Here is a 16,165-nt window from a genome sequence, read left to right on the forward strand (position 1 = left end):
CATTTTCACAATATTTGTTCTTCCAATCCATGAGCATGGAGCATTCTTCCATTTCTTTGTGTCTTCCTCAATTTCTTTCATGAGTATTCTGTAGTTTTCTGCGTAAAGATCCTTTGCCTCTTTGATTAGATTTATTCCTAGGTATCTTATGGTTTTGGGTGCAATTGTAAATGGGATCGACTCCTTAATTTCTCTTCTGTCTTGTTGGTGTATAGGAATGCCACTGATTTCTGTGCATTGATTTTATATCCTGCCACTTTACTGAATTCCTGTATGAGTTCTAGCAGTTTTGGGGTGGAGTCTTTTGGGTTTTCCACATAAAGCATCATATCATCTGCAAAGGGTGAGAGTTTGACTTCTTCTTTGCCGCGGATGCCTTTAATTTCTTTTTGTTGTCTGATTGCTGAGGCTAGGACTTCTAATACTATGTTGAATAGCAGTGGTGAGAGTGGACATCCCTGTGATGTTCCTGATCTTAGGGGTGAAGCTCTCAGCTTTTCCCCATTGAGAGTGATATTCGCTGTGGGTTTTCATAGGTGGCTTTTATGATACTGAGGTATGTACCCTCTATCCCTACAATGTGAGGAGTTTTAATTTTCATTTCTAATAAAATCAGCAATATGTTTTGTTTAAAAGAAAATTATTCAGCAGTTATTTCTAAGATCAACTATATTTAAATACAATGATAGGATTTCCTCCCCCCCCAACCAATGTCATAAGTCATATTTAAGGATATAGAGAAAGAATCAAACCATTTTCAGGTAGACTACTAATGGAAACCACATTTGTTCCGTTTAGAGGAGTCTAAACAAGTCTGCATGTAGGAAGTAGGACCGGGAGGGATGAAGTCGGAGGGGTGAGAGAAACCACAAACGCCGAGTGGTTTGGAGACTCTTGGGCTCAGCGAGGTGAAGTTTCTGGGACAACGTCACACAGGAAGTGGTGGCCCCAGGATTCAAATGTTCTCCTCATTGGTGAAAAGGGGAGAGCGACATTTAATTCAAAAGTCGTGAGATTTAAAAGGACAAAATGACATTTCAGTTCAATGTTTTGCATGAAGTCTTGGTAAGCACTCAGGAAACGGTACTTTATAAAAGTGGATCTTCTCATCTGGGGTGCCCGACATCCAATGAGCCATGGTCATGACTCCAAAGGAAAGCTCCTCGAGAACATAAATAGAGTCAGGAAAGCTGGGGTAGGCACACAGCCTCTTTAATCTGAATGAGTGATGGAGATCCTCTATTTGCATATATCTATTTGGAAAATTAAAAGCAGCTTTTATTCTCCCACACTCAAGATGCAGCAGGGCAGGGCCTTGTAAACAGATCAGCTTAGAGGAGTGATGATCTTCCTGAGTGGTGTGGTGCCTTTCGTTAATAGCAGACGGCCCTTCAGCTAGGGGCATACACATGGAAGCTGGTTCATTGCGTTGTTAGTTTTGGGCTTTACACAGTATTCACACGGGGTCCCTGGAGTGCTTCTGTTGGTGACTACAAGGAAGGGCATTTGCTAGTTGAATAACATGGTAAAGAGGTGGGAGTGCCGTGGTGGTTTTTTTCTACCCAAACTCAATGTAGACTCACCTGGAATTTCCACTCTAATTAAAAATTGTGAACTTGGTCCAGTGGGAAAATGAAAGACAAAGTGCTTTTGCCTTAAATAAGGAGACTGGCTGCTTGGGGGTATTTTATATAAATAGTTACAGATTTTGACAACTTGAAGTTAAGATATGTAAAAGGAATGCCTGGGTGGCTCAGTCGGTTAAGCGTCTGCCTTCAGCTCAGGTCATGATCCCAGGGTCCTGGGATCAAGCCCCGTGTTGGGGGTGGGGGGATGGGGGGCGGTGGTCCCTGCTCAGCAGGGAGCCTGTTTCTCCCTGCCCCTCTGCCCCTCCACCCCACCCCCCTGCTCGTGCTCTCTCTCATGTAAATAAAGTCTTTAAAAAATATGTTAAAAAAACTAAATGGCAACATCCAATATGGATGAGGTGGTAAAAAAACAGAAACGTGTGTATTCTGCTGGTTGTAACCCTTGCAGACAGTGTAAGGCAATATATAGTAAGAGCCAAATAAGAGCTCTTGGACCCAATAGTTCCATATCTGCAAATGTATGCTGAGGAGGTAAATTATAGGAGGTAAAAGCTGTATGCATAGAGATGCTAATTGAGCCATTAGTTCTAACAGCAAAAACTAGAAATAACCTAAGTGCTCCGTCATACGAATTTCCAAACGATGACCCACCAGCAAGCCAATATATTTGGTATCCCGTTAAAATTACTGAAAACTGAGGAATAAGATAATTTGCAGGAGGAAAAAGGGAAAAGGGGGGCAGGAAACCAAATAGTAGGAAGATTTAAAAGGTAATGAACAAAGATGAAACTCTCTCTGTTGGAATGGTGGGTGGTCTTGGAGCCTTTGTCTTTTTAAGAATTATTTTTAGTGTTAGTACCTTAATTTATTACAAGGCATAATTCAGAGTAGCGTTTTAAGTGATCATGTGGAAAATATTTTGTGAGGTTCCTTAGTATTCTAAAATGAACTCAACCAAACTAGCTTGGATGCATTGAAAGGCACGATGAGTTAACACGTCAGGGAAGTATCACTATTTTAGAAGCCTTTTCAATGTAAACTTCTAAAAATGGTACCTGCTGGTGACCAGAATGGGTAGCCAGTGTGCAAGGCAGGCTCTCTGGCCCAGTGCTGACCTTAATGAAAGTAATCAGGCCTCTTTCACTGAAGTTCAAAACAAAACCACCCATAACCCCATTTTAAACAGCAAAACCACAAGCCACAGCTTCAGTCTTCGCTGAGGATGCTCCCATTTCTTGTTTCCTGTTGATAGAAGGGTCTCCCTCAATCAGCCATGGAAGTGAAAATTGGCTGCCTTTGGGAGGGAGAGCCACTCAAAAGAAAATGACTATAGAACAACCGGCTCTCTCTTCCTGTTCTGGCTGGATCTTAAGGCGCTGCACCACGGTGGAGAACTCTGGACACTGAGTTCATTAGACGTTAAACCTAGGTAACCAAGGCCAGAGGCAGACCTATTCATAACCAGGACAAAAGGAAAGGTCTGTGGGGCTGGTGCTGGATAAATGGCATGTACAGAAATAATTTGCAAAGTTTATACTCGGTGCTGGAGGACAGCCAAGGTCCCATGCTTGGGTACAAAACCAAATAATCTTCTTTGTGAATAATTCACTCGTTGTATAAATTCAATGTGCATATACTGCTGGTCTATGGGTCGGTTACCCGTTAAACAGTGCGATGTAGCAGAAGGCGCATGGATTTGAAGGTGATGGACCTGGATTCAAATACTGACTCTGCTACTCACCAGCTATGGGCTGTCAATAGGTTACTTTGTTTCTATAAACCTTCAGTTTCATCATGTGAGCATAAAATAAGAAAACGGGTATGATGTGCCTGGAACAGCAACGGGCATGTAGTAGATGCTCAATAAATAGTGTCTGCAATTAGTAGCAGTGATAGTGGTAGAATAGGATCATTATGATATAATTAAAATATCGATTACCTGTGCATATATATTACATAGATACTATATTGCACACACCCCCCTGACTTACGGTGAGCAATAGCAGCCCTGGATGTAGAATAAGCTAAAAAAGGAGCGAGGCTCATGGCATCCACTTGCTCACCTTATGCAATGTGAAGATGCCTACAGACCCGAGATACAGCAGGAGAAATGGGTAGTTACCCTAAACTTTGGATTTCCACAGTGTAGCACCGAGTATATGCTTGCTGAGTGAATGTTTATATGAAGACTGTGTCTATTGGACTTAAGAGAGCTTCTGGATTTGGGGGAATACTCACCTCTCCTGGTTAGGTTCCCCCAAGCTGCTTCTTACCCTCCTGATGCAGGATCCATATGGGAATCAGCACAGTGACCTTGACAGTGCAGGGAGGTGGGCAGCCAGCAGATTCTCCCTTGGTTCTCTTTGATGTTTTGGATATCAAAATCCTTGGCTGATGATACTCCAATGTCTTCTTTGTACTGGTTAATTTCTACCTTCACCAAATGCCTACAGCTTAGCTAGAGTTAGTCACCTCTCTGCTCAGCCCGAAGAACTTAAGATGATGCATCCCATTGGAAAGGATGTGTTTAACCTATCAAAGAAGTGGTGGCTTTGGTGCGGGGAATCTGCACGATTTTGACATCACCCCTGGTATTTCCCGGCATTTCAGCAAAAGCATTCTATCAGGCCAAAGTGGACCTCCTTACATCCCTGCTGGAATGGCAAAAGGGGTTAGTTGGAGAGAGACCCCGATTGCCCCCATTCTGATGCATAGAGAGATTCTCTAGTCACCAAGAACTTGATAATTACAGGGGGAAGCAAACAATTGAGGACCGAAAGAACCCACTAGAAGTAATAACAAAACCTCTCAAGGTGAAATTAAATAGTCATTTTTCTTTTTCTCTCTTTCTCCAACAGAAAATATGATGCTGGCATGCTAATCGCGGGAGACAACTTGGCCCACAGACAGCCACAAAGCACAAAAACAAAACAAACTCTGAGAAGAAACAAGAGCAGTGTTTTCCTGGCATCTACCAGAAGCGCTTTATTTTTCCTCTAGATTTCTTTTCTAAAAAAACAAAACAAAACAAAAAACAAAACTGAAACAAACATTTAAAGAGACAGTGCAAACTTCAGGTGATAATATTCAAGCATGTTCTTTTATTAAGCATAGGATGGGAGGAGAGGAAGGTGAAGCAGAAACGCTCAAGCAGGATAACAGTAAGGCTGTGAACCTCCACCATCAGGTTGCTTCTGGAAACTAAATGAGGAATGAAGGGCACAACTTTTTTATCCTCTGCCCCCAAAGTATCCTGCATATTCTCATGGATGCAATGCTTCCTTTCTTGCCTGCCAAGGTGTCTGGAGAATGATTTGCAAAATTTGTTTATAATAATCTCTCAAGAATTTTTTGGGCAGCTTTAGCAAGGGGGTCGGTGGGCCAGCCCTTTTGCGACCCATCAGCTCTGTCTATCCCACCCATTTCTAAGTGTCACCTCCCCCTTGGCTGGCTAGACCAGGGGTCCCAGAGCTCTCTCCCCCAGTTACCAATGCGCCCACTCAGGCTTGGTGAGGACGAACGAAAGGATACACACTCGTCTCTTCTTCCCTAAACAGAAGAAGGCCAGCTCCTGGCTACAGTGTGGCTGCGGTGGTGGCTGGGGGCACGGAGCGGGGGGGGGGGGGGCGGCTATTTTTTTTTATTCTTTTTTTTTTTTTTTTTTTTTTGGCGCCTGGCTATTCTAAACAGTGCATGAGAATGGCTTGGGCTCCCACAGCGTGGCAAGGAGCCTGCCTACCAGCTAAGCGTTCACCTTCCAGCGGGCCACCGCCAGGAAAGCAGAGAGACGCCAGCCTCGTCCAGCCCCAGAAAAGAGATTGTTCCCTTGGCCCTGCAGTTCCCTGCTTCCCGTCAGTACTTGACATTTTCTTCACTCTGTTGTGGCTACTCTTATCCTCTTTACTCGGGCGGATGTGTGTCGGGGGCGCACGGAAAGCTGCCGGACGACAAGTTGGCGGGGGTCGAGCGGCGGCAGTCACGCAGGTGCACACGCGCGGGCTGGGTGTGCGCGCCGATGCTCCCCGGAGCTCGCGCTTAGCCGGACTGGCTGCCCGGTCCTTCCTGGACTAAGCGCTCGCTGAGTGCCCACAGGGCGCGGGCCGTCTCTTCGCTCTGAGCTTCCGGGGACGGCAAGCATCGGCAGCAATTGTTGAAGTACATCCCTCCCAGGCCCTCGAGCTCTGGAGCAGCAGCACAGTAGACGGTGGTGGCAGCTCCTTGTTGCTGGAAATCAAAGAAAAAAAGACCAAAAAAAAATTTTTTTTTTTTTTTTTTTTTTTTAAGAAAAGAGGTGATGAGCTGACTTCGTTCTGTCTAGGAATTAGCAAGCCTTGCCCCGCCAGGTTCGGATGCCGAGGGTACTGAACTCAGCACGTGACTGTACAAGGTATGATGTGACATCCTAGGAAAGCAGTTTCACCAACTCTGCTGGCGTCACTTTTTACACCTCATAGAGGAAAAGGCTCCTATGCATATCGATCCATCACATCAAAGGTCTCTTCTGAGCAAAGAGAAAAAGATGGCAGGCATCCTTTTGAACACCCAAGAACAAATTCATCCAACCCACTGACTTCTCAGTGCATGAGGCAATCTGACACCAAGATGTTTCTAGAACCGTCTGTCTGAAGTAAACCAAACACTCTAATAATGGCCCATCGGATAGAAAATCCAGAGAGGGACTGGTGCCTGATCTTTATTTTTGACGACGGTGCTGCTAGGCGAAGAGTTTTCAGTGCTGTGTGAAAATGCTTGAAACACCCATATACACGGACTCCCTGCCATACATACTTACATGCCTCATGCAGACACGCGACACATGTATTAATTCATCCAGATCCCGTGGAAACCTTTTTGTAAATGTCATATTCACCCCATATTTGCAATGGGACAGTGACTAAGGGGGTACACTTCCAGCCCACCTCAAATTGTAAGTTGCAATGAGTATGATTGATTACTTTCGATTCACCTTTTGAGTAAGAGTTGGTGCTGTGGCGAGGGATGTGTATGCCAGTGGGGTACCATATCATCCCGGCGGACACAATGCTGTCAGGGAGGCTGTAAAGAGGGCAAGAAATCACTTTGCTTTGCAAGCCATAATTAAAAATAATAGGCTGGTGTTCATGGGAGACACGGTAGGCACGGCTCTAATTTAAAACCAATACAGTTTATCTGGCATCTTATGATTATTTATGTGCATCACAGCCCTTGCTGCACCAACTAATTATCAGCTGATAGGGAGGGGGGTGGCGGAAGAGGGTGGAAGAGGTAATGGGCATAAGGTCACCATTAGGGAAGACACTGAGGGCATTTGACAGAGAGGGAAATGCATTTTTGTCCCCACCCAAAGCTTACCATCTTTCCTGCCCCTACAAGGTTGACGTTGTGCTCAAGGGGAGTGCTTCATGGAGAAACATTCCCCCCCCACCCCGAGATGGTTTGATTTGTGCTTACTGTGATTGTGCTCTAGAACCATTGGGTGCCAAGGTCATTTTGAGAATTAGGATCTCCAGGTGTTATAATTTTAGGAAAGTGCTATAAAGCAGGCTTGAGTTTTTTGCTTGTTTGGTAGGGGAGGACTTCAGTGTCAGTTTCTATGGTCATATTTGAATTAATCTGCAAAGTAAATGGTCAACCACAGTCAAGCGACAGGATTCTGGGGAGCAGTGTAGCATGGAGTGGGGGTAGGATATCATCAGACTTGAGTTCTGATGATTACTGGATCCTTGACTGGGTTGGACAAGTCCCATTAGTTCAGAATTTGAACACCTGACATGACTTCGATTTAATTAAATAGTAATGGGTGTTTAACTTCCCGAAGCCCCTCACCATGCCCGCTCCCCAAATAGCCAGTTACTCTCTTGGATTCAGCTATTTCTTTTTGAACTGATTTGTGTGGCTCAAGTGTAATGGAAATAGGTTCATGTCATCCAAACTCCCTCTCACTGAATTATCATTCCTAATAACCCTTAGCTTAGCACCTGGCACATTTATCGAAAGAATTTCGAGTGGTTTATCTGACTCCTCTGCATCCCGTGTGGGGGGGAAAAGGGAAGCAAAGTGCCTCTAACGACAAATTGAAGAATTGAGATACTCATCCTGGTAACTCAAGCCAAATATCATCTTGGCCTCAATTCTTAGCAGAGTTCAGGTGGAGATGGAGTTTTGCATAATTTTCTGGATATCTTAGATTTCCATTTACTTTACTTTGCAGCTGCCAAAACCACCAAAGAGTGGTCAGGTGATTTGCCATCAGCTCCCAAGTGGTGAGAGAATCCAGTCAGCTCATCCCCAAAACTGAGGCTCCCCACCCCCGCTCGAGAGTGCTTATAACATCAGCGTTTGCACAGTGATCAGGACCTCTCCAATGCTGAGAGAAGATCAAAGTAGGCCACTGGGGAAAGCAGTAAGAGGAATTCTTCTAAACCCAATGTAGTATCTTGCCACCGTGACCTAAAATGATACCATGTTGCACTCTTGCACTGTTGGAATGGTCTTTTTGCAAAGAAATTTTGCCCTTGTGTTGATGAGAATCAGGTTGACGGGGGAGCTGGGGGACATGCCTTTTCCTTCCATGGAATCTGAATGCAACTGCTCTTGACCTCATTTCACACCAACTGACGTGTGGCTACCGTGCTGGAAAGCATAAATTTTAGAAAAGCCCCGTCTTTTACCAAGGGCTGGCTTTGTAGAAGAAAGTGGTGCAGTAGGGGCCCCTGAAAGCAAAGACCACCTTCCCTGCGAAGATGAACTGCAGACGTTTGGCAAAGCCAGCCTCTGGGTTCTTGCTCCACTCAGCTGGTGCCGGCACCTTTCAGTCCCAAGCCCGCTCCCCTCCTGGCTTCTCGGGGAATTCTCTTTACAGCTGTACCCACGGCAGCCTCTGAGTGACATCTTTATAGGATCAGATGTGATGACAGTTTAATAACAAGTTCTAATTTCTGGCTCATCAGCTTTTTGATCTGCCTATCATGAGAATGAGACGGAGCCACATTAGGGAAATCTCATTAGTAAATAAGCCGGCACTGCTGATACAAGATAAAACAAACATTTTTAAACTGATACAAAAAATTTAAAAGAGCCCTTTAGTCACCATCAAATGACTTTTATGCCACTTTTTGGGGCATCAGTACATAATTCAGAAAAGATGAAAGAGCCGTGTAAAGGAAATAATGTTAACAACTCTGCTATAAAATATCTGAAGCAACGTCTTGTCACCACCGCTGTACTGATCCATCGTGATAAAAAAAAATAGCAACACCTCAACACATAAACACTGGCTGCAGCTGCGGGTTCCTATAAATGAATTTTTAAGAACAATTTATCAGAAGCCTGTAGGTTGTGTGCAGTTGCAAACCCTGGGAACTGGGGTGTCGCGGCTCCATCCTGGGGACACGGCGTGAGTTAGTTAGGGTGTGGATGACACAGGGACTGAGGATTTTTGGGAAGCCCAGCAGAATCTTTAATCATGCCCGAATGCCATTTCTGATCTAGTCAAACATTTGCGAGCTGCCAGAGGAGAAGTGTGCCATCAATCTTTATAGTGTATGTAAAATTACCTATGATTCTTTTTTGGGATTAAGTTAAGAGTATCTTGGTAATAAGGGTTCATCGTTCTCTTTCAGAAATCATTTGTCAGATTTGCAGTACAATCTGCAACTACAGAAAGGTGGGATTTAAAAAGCAGTTGTTTATTTATGGTTGAGGCCCTGAGATCTAAATTATCCATCCTTCCAAAACCCTTTGTTGGGATGAAAATGTTAAGTAGCTGCTTTTCATTAACATTTGATAACCGCTGGCCATCAATTTGGAGCTGTCAGCATGGAATACAAATGGATATTGACTCTTTTAAAGGAAAAGATACAGAGGTTCCTGATAAACAATATATGGTAGAGAAAAAAATCACCCACATATTGATATTTGTGATGCATTGGTTAGTACTCTAATATAACTTACATTTTAATAAGGACACATATTACACAATGTTCAGTTTTCAAGTTCCTCTATTTTAAAATGCATGCTTACTTAAAGGGAAGACTATATTCCTGTCTTAAAGTAGATTTCACTATGAGACATATAAAAAAATATAGACACACTGTCACGGAATATATATTCAATGATCTCGAGAGTAGTAGATGTTCTAAGATTGCTTTACTACAGACATATTGATACCAGGACATCGTATGGCAAATGTTGAATGAGTCAGTTCAACAAAAAGTAGCTGTGTCAAGAAACACGGCACGGAAGTTAGCCTGAGCTTGGAACCCCAAGGGCAGGGAACAAGAGAACTTTTGGAAGTGGGTGGTGATTATCGTGCTGAACTCCTGGGACAGTGATGGAAGGAGGGCAACACAGGTGCCTCTCCAAACCCTCCAAGCTTTCCCTGTTACCCCTCTGGGGTCTGTAAGGTGAACAAACACTTGCCCAGTACAGAACCAACCACCTGTCTGGTGGTCCCAGAACACGGCAGTGACTTAGCCTTGGTGGAGAGGAGGGAATGAGCGCACGTCTCAGGTGGCGTCAGCAGCGGCCTCCACATCCTCTGTCTTTCCCTGTCTCTCAGTAACACTCCCGACAGAAGAGTCTGGAACCACTCTACCGGAAAAGCGCAACGCCATGATTCAGAGCTCATCTCCGGATACCTTGGTACACATCTGTTCCTAAAAACAATTACGGGTTTAAATCTCTGATGTGAGAGGCAGACAAAAGCAAACTGCCCCCCAGATGTTATCAGTTCCCTGCCTACCGTCAGAGAACAATCGTCTAAGCCCCCACATTTGTCATGTGTTTCATTACTTCATGGAGTCAGGCAGCGTGCAGGGGAATAAGGCTCAGGGGCCTTCCCCAGGAGTGCGACCAGAGCCCCCAGTCACCCCCTTCCTTCACTGTTGATGCTCCTGAAATCCAGCTGACAGTCGTGAAGTGAGTGCTAATCAATCAATGAACACACCCACTTCCACCAAAATTATGGGAGGCACTAGAAGAGAGCACCCGAAAGGACACTGTCCTCCAAACTGTCATGCTCTTCTAGTGAGCAGCTGCCAACAGGGACTATTCGAGGGGTGACAATGGCTAGCACGGATTGAGAGCTTACAACCCATCAAGCCCCGTGCAGAGAGCTTTAGAAGGATGATGTTTTCACCCCCACCCAGCTCTCCGAGCCAGGGACAACTACAGAGAAGCCCGCTTAGTATCAGCGATTAAAAGCAACGTGTCCAAAGCCACACAGGTAACCACACAGATTGACCCGCTCCAGAATCTGTGCAAAGCTGTGCAAAGCCTCCTTCCCAAACATGGGATGCAGATGTTTGCATATGGCCCAGGCCCTGCTGTGTGTCTCCCCCTCAGCAGAAGCTTCCCTGTGAGGGCCTCCTCGGCCACGCCTTGCCAGCCACAGTGTGAGGCCCCCGGCTAGGATGAAATGGGTTGTCACGTGTTCACCTGAGAAATGTTAAAAGGACAATTTTTCCATTGTTGATTTAGTCAGTGAACTAAATTGAAATTATATCCATTTGGATTAACAAGATTGAAGACTCAGCACCACCTCAGATGATCCAATAGCAAATGGCCCTCAACCGAAAGGTCACCTGATTCAAAATGCCACCTCCACATGCCAGATTTGCCCAGCTAAGGAACGTACTCTTGGATCATAGACCTTTTTTCAGAGCATGAACTGAACCACATCAAAACCAGTGAAACCTAAGCAAATCTCCATATTATACATTTGCATACATGTCGGATGAGTGTGGCCTTTTGGAGAATACGTGAGGCGTTCTCTGAGGTATGCAGAAGAGACTCTGGTCCCCATTCCCCACCCTCCCCCAATGAGTTCCTAAGAAATTTGCTCCTACAAATTTCGCACAATTGAATCCCACAGAGGCTTGAAACCATACGGGCTTGGATACATGTGGCATCAAAACAGAATTTTTTTTTTCCACAGCCTTTGGGAGTTTTGCTAACTCACAGGCTGTTCTTAACATTTATTACAGAAGGGAAATACTACTCAATTTCTCAAATAGAAAACAGTGAAGACGACCAGGAGTGCAGATTCTTGCTTTTAACTGTGGAGGCTTTAAAAGTCTGAGAGAGTATTCCAGAACATCCATTTAGGTCGCATTCAGATTTTCAGCCTTATGGAAGATTAGTGCCCACTCAAATGCCCAGTGAGTTAGGATATTCTCCTCTTGCCACAAGAAAACAGGTTTTTTGTTTGTTTGTTTGTTTTCTATAATAGGTTCTCAAGTGTGAAAACCTCAGAGGTTCTTTTCAATTGACTTGTCTCTCCCCCAGTAGGTAAAGGAGTGCCATTTCCCAGGTGACAATGGGGACCCAGTCTATGAGGGGGGGCTTGAAGGTGGCAGGCCCAAGCAATGGGCTAGGCCAATCTATTACCAGAAATGTAGCTGGTCCCAGCACAGGCCAGAACCTGCAGTTGCCAAGGGTGTCTTGAGTGAAATGTCTGAAGGAGAACAAATGTGGTACATCTTTCGAGAAACAGCCACAGGCCTCCATTTGGAGACAGTCTGCAAGGTGACACGAAACCTTTCTTGTTTGCACTTCAGGTCTCCCAAATAGTATATCCCCATATCCAAGTCAGACTACAAGGACCACAGCATTCCCCCTTGACAAAAGACATGAGTTTCTAGCAAGGTCATTATGGAGTTTTAAGACAATGACTTGGAGACCAGGGCAGAATGAGACGCAAAGTCAGGACAAGCGCCGCCGTTATTCCTCTGAGAAATCTTTGCAGGAACAAGCTCAGAGACTAGTAGGTTCAGGATGGAAAGCCGGAAAGGAATTTTTTTTTTTTTAAAGACAGAAGACTATATCTGTCTTCACTAGCCTGAAGTTTTGGGGAGGAAAAGGCAGCCAATCCCAACCATCCAAAGCGGCCCAAAGCCATGTTTATTCTGGGAAGGCCAGGCACGGGAGTTTTTTCACTGAGGCTATCAGTGGGATTTAAGGGCGCACTGACCTTGGTAGGCTTTCAGGACCTGTGTTTTCAATTCAATGAACTGTTCTGAACTTTCCCTTGAAATAAATGAGGCCCTTTTCATACCTCTTCTGTGTTCCAGAATCCCTGCCATAAATGTTCCAAGGGCTCCATGACAGATTTATGTCTGGTCTCAAAAGACTGGAGGAGCAATATTTAGAATGATTTCATCTTTCTGAGACCTGCTGTTTTCTGAGACTGTAGACCTGCTTTGGGCGGGTGTGTGTGGTGTGGTGTGTATGTGTGTGTGTGTGGGGGGGGGTGGTTTGGGGTGTGTGTGGTGTGGTGTGTGTGTGGGGGGGGTGGTTTGGGGTTTGGGGTGTGTGTGTGTGTGGGGGGGTGGGTGTGTGTGTGTGTGTGGGGGGGTGGTTTGGTGTGTGTGTGGGGGGGGTGGTTTGGGGTTTGGGGTGTGTGTGTGTGGGGGGGTGGTTTGGGGTGTGTGTGTGTGTGGGGGGGTGGTTTGGGGTTTGGGGTGTGTGTGTGGGGGGGGCGGGTGTGTGTGTGTGTGTGTGGTGTGTATGTGTGTGTGTGTGTGGGGGGTGGTTTGGGGTGTGTGTGTGTGTGGGGGGTGGTTTGGGGTTTGGGGTGTGTGTGTGTGGGGGGGCGGGTGTGTGTGTGTGTGTGGGGGGGTGGTTTGGTGTGTGTGTGTGTGGGGGTGGTTTGGGGTGTGTGTGTGTGTGGGGGGGGGTGGTTTGGGGTGTGTGTGTGTGGGGGGGGTGGTTTGGTGTGTGTGTGTGGGGGGGTGGTTTGGGGTGTCTGTGTGTGTGTGTGGGGGTGGTTTGGGGTTTGGGGTGTGTGTGTGGGGGGGCGGGTGTGTATGTGTGTGTGTGGGGGGTGGTTTGGGGTGTGTGTGTGGGGGGGTGGTTTGGGGTTTGGGGTGTGTGTGTGGGGGGGGTGGTTTGGGGTGTGTGTGTGTGGGGGGGGGTGGTTTGGGGGTGTGTGTGTGTGTGTGTGTGTGGTGTGTGTGTGTGTGGGGGGGTGGTTTGGGGTGTGTGTGTGTGTGTGGTGTGTGTGTGTGTGGTGTGTGTGTGTGTGTGTGGTGTGTGTGTGTGGGGGGGGTGGTTTGGGGTTTGGGGTGTGTGTGTGTGTGGTGTGTGTGTGTGTGTGGTGTGTGTGTGTGTGGGGGGGGTGGTTTGGGGTGTGTGTGTGTGGTGTGGTTGTGTGTGGGGTGTGTGTGGGGTGTGTGTGTGTGCGTGTGTGTGTGTGTGCGTGTGTGCGCGTGTGCGTGTGTGCGTGGTGTGTGCGTGTGTGTGTTTGTGTGCGTGTGTGCGCGTGTGCGTGTGTGTGGGTGTGTGTGTGTGTGTGTGTGGTGTGTGTGTGGTGTGCGTGTGCGTGTGCGTGTGTGTGTGTGTGGTGTGTGTGTGTGGGGGGGTGGTTTGGGGTGTGTGTGTGTGTGGGGGGTGGTTTGGGGTGTGTGTGTGGTGTGTGCGTGTGTGTGTTTGTGTGCGTGTGTGCGCGTGTGCGTGTGTGTGGTGTGTGTGTGTGGGGGGGGGTGGGGTGTGTGTGTGTGTGCGTGTGTGCGCGTGTGCGTGTGCGTGTGTGGTGTGTGTGCGCGTGTGCGCGCGTGTGTGTGTGTGCGTGTGTGCGCGTGTGCGTGTGCGGTGTGTGTGTGTGTGTGCGTGTGTGCGCGTGTGCGTGTGTGGTGTGTGTGCGCGTGTGCGCGCGCGTGTGTGTGTGCGTGTGTGCGCGTGTGCGTGTGCGTGTGCGTGTGCGGTGTGTGTGTGTGTGTGCGTGTGTGCGCGTGTGCGTGTGTGTGTGTGTGTGGGGGGGTGTGCTCTGCATGAGGGAAAGGAAGAGGGACGGCTCAGGTACAATCCACGTGGGCGATACTTCTCCTGCTTAGTCTCCCTTCCGTCTGTGCCCGCCAAAAACCTTCTACAGCCCACTGGGCCTGAGAGATGGTCTCCTTACAAATAAGGCAGGATGCCACGGACTGTCTCCTAGCCACGAAAGAAGCCCCTGGGCATTTCCTGCCAGTGTTGCCCGGATTACCCACATTGCTCAGAGTACCGCTTCTTTCCGAACAGGGAGTTCTCTTGCTGGGATGGAAGAATGCATTGGGGTACCCATTCTTCCACAGCTTAGTGTGAAACTGCTAAGCAGAAGAGCCATAGAAATTTTCCACGAAAATTGGCATCATCCTTCCACATGGGACGGATCTGATGGTGGGTTACTGGAATTTTCCAACCGGGCTGCCTCCAACACTAGGGTTGAAGGACTACTGGGTGTTTATAAGAGATAAAAGAAGATATTTAGCGTGGGCTAATTTGAAACATTTTACATTTTTACTCCTTTATCCTCAGTTATAGCTAGCTCTTTATACTGTATATAAATGTATGCCTCTGTATTTGCCATGTATACTGAAATAAACCTTTGAAATAATTGCCAGGCAGAATTAATGGGTTCTGTTGCAATATAATGGTGCAAAGACTATCTTCACAGTCCAGGTGAAACAAAAAGCTCCCCCCTTCCTTTCTGCTGCATGGAATCACCCCACTGAGTTGGCCTGCCATGTCGGTTCTTTCTTTGAGAAAACCAAAAGCTGACTGTTTTTGTGAGCAAGCCAGATTTCAGGGCAAACCCCCCCAAATAAGCTGTTTAGATTTTACAGTAGACAGTTCATTTACACCTAGGTCACAGAAATACTCTACAACGTAGTACTGAAAGGCATGGGTGGGTGGTAATAAAACCCACGGGGTCTCCTGATGGGGCCACATCATGGCAAGAAATTAACTCTTACCTCTGTCTTCCAGAAACAAATGAAAAAAAAAAAAAAAAAGAATGGACTGTGTGATAATTCAGATCTCACAGGCAGGCACCCATGCCTGGCCCCAATGTTTGCATTAGGTTTGTGCGTTTTCATAGCGAGCTCTCTACAACAGATCATTTCTCAGGCTCAAAGACGCTGGCCTTGTTAATATTTCATTTAGAACACACTGTGGAGAGTGTCTCATTTATATTACTTCCATAATTAATGGTGATAGCTTAGGCACTGCCTTTATACAGAGAGATCTCGTCACAGTGGTCGATGGGTAATGAGAAACAATAGATACTTCATTCACCAGCAGCTTGTTGCTAGTTAGTAGGAAATGATCGTGTGTGCTGTTGCTTTAATTGCCAGGGTAAATAATTCTGCCTCGGTGTTAGTGAACATTTTAAAGCACTCGATGCAAATAGACTAGAAACAAAACAAACAAAAAAATTACCTTGATTATATAACACCTTAGCATAGAAAGTTACAAAGGTATGTCTTTCTTTTAAAATTGTATTCTATCATGCAAATATTACCTAAATATGCATGTGCTGACTACTCATCTACTGTATTTTAGGAAATACAATTAGGCTGCCTTTCTCTTCTCCTATGTAGACTGTAAATAACTGTAGATCTTTCTCTTGTTTCCCTATGTAAATATATGTAAATACTAACAAGCTATGCATGCTGATATTCTAGGCAATTTCAGGTACTTTTATAATCTGAAGGCATGTACTTGAACTGGTTTGTTAAAAGGAAAAAAAAAAACTCTCTCAAACTCTTTAAAGCTGAATAGAAATTAAAGATTTCTTCCTAGATCGTTGTGGTTTCTTT

The 16,165-nt window shown here is 46.0% G+C and overlaps 1 protein-coding gene across 3 annotated transcripts in view; it reads right to left on the reverse strand.

The window, feature by feature from the left end:
- Positions 1-4,473: 4,473 nt before the first annotated feature.
- WWOX (WW domain containing oxidoreductase) overlaps positions 4,474-16,165 on the reverse strand; it is a 928,538-nt gene continuing 916,846 nt past the window's right edge. For 2 of the 3 annotated variants that reach the window (XM_027618082.2, XM_027618080.2), the window contains one exon: positions 4,475-5,813. In XM_027618082.2, coding sequence (XP_027473883.1) covers positions 5,625-5,813 — 189 coding nt within the window. In that variant the 3' untranslated portion in view covers positions 4,475-5,624. Of the gene's footprint in view, positions 5,814-16,165 lie in introns of all 3 variants that reach the window. The other variant, XM_027618083.2, reaches the window with a different exon arrangement.

Source organism: Zalophus californianus, chromosome 17 (genome assembly GCF_009762305.2).
Source record: "Zalophus californianus isolate mZalCal1 chromosome 17, mZalCal1.pri.v2, whole genome shotgun sequence".
Lineage (NCBI taxonomy): Eukaryota > Metazoa > Chordata > Mammalia > Carnivora > Otariidae > Zalophus > Zalophus californianus.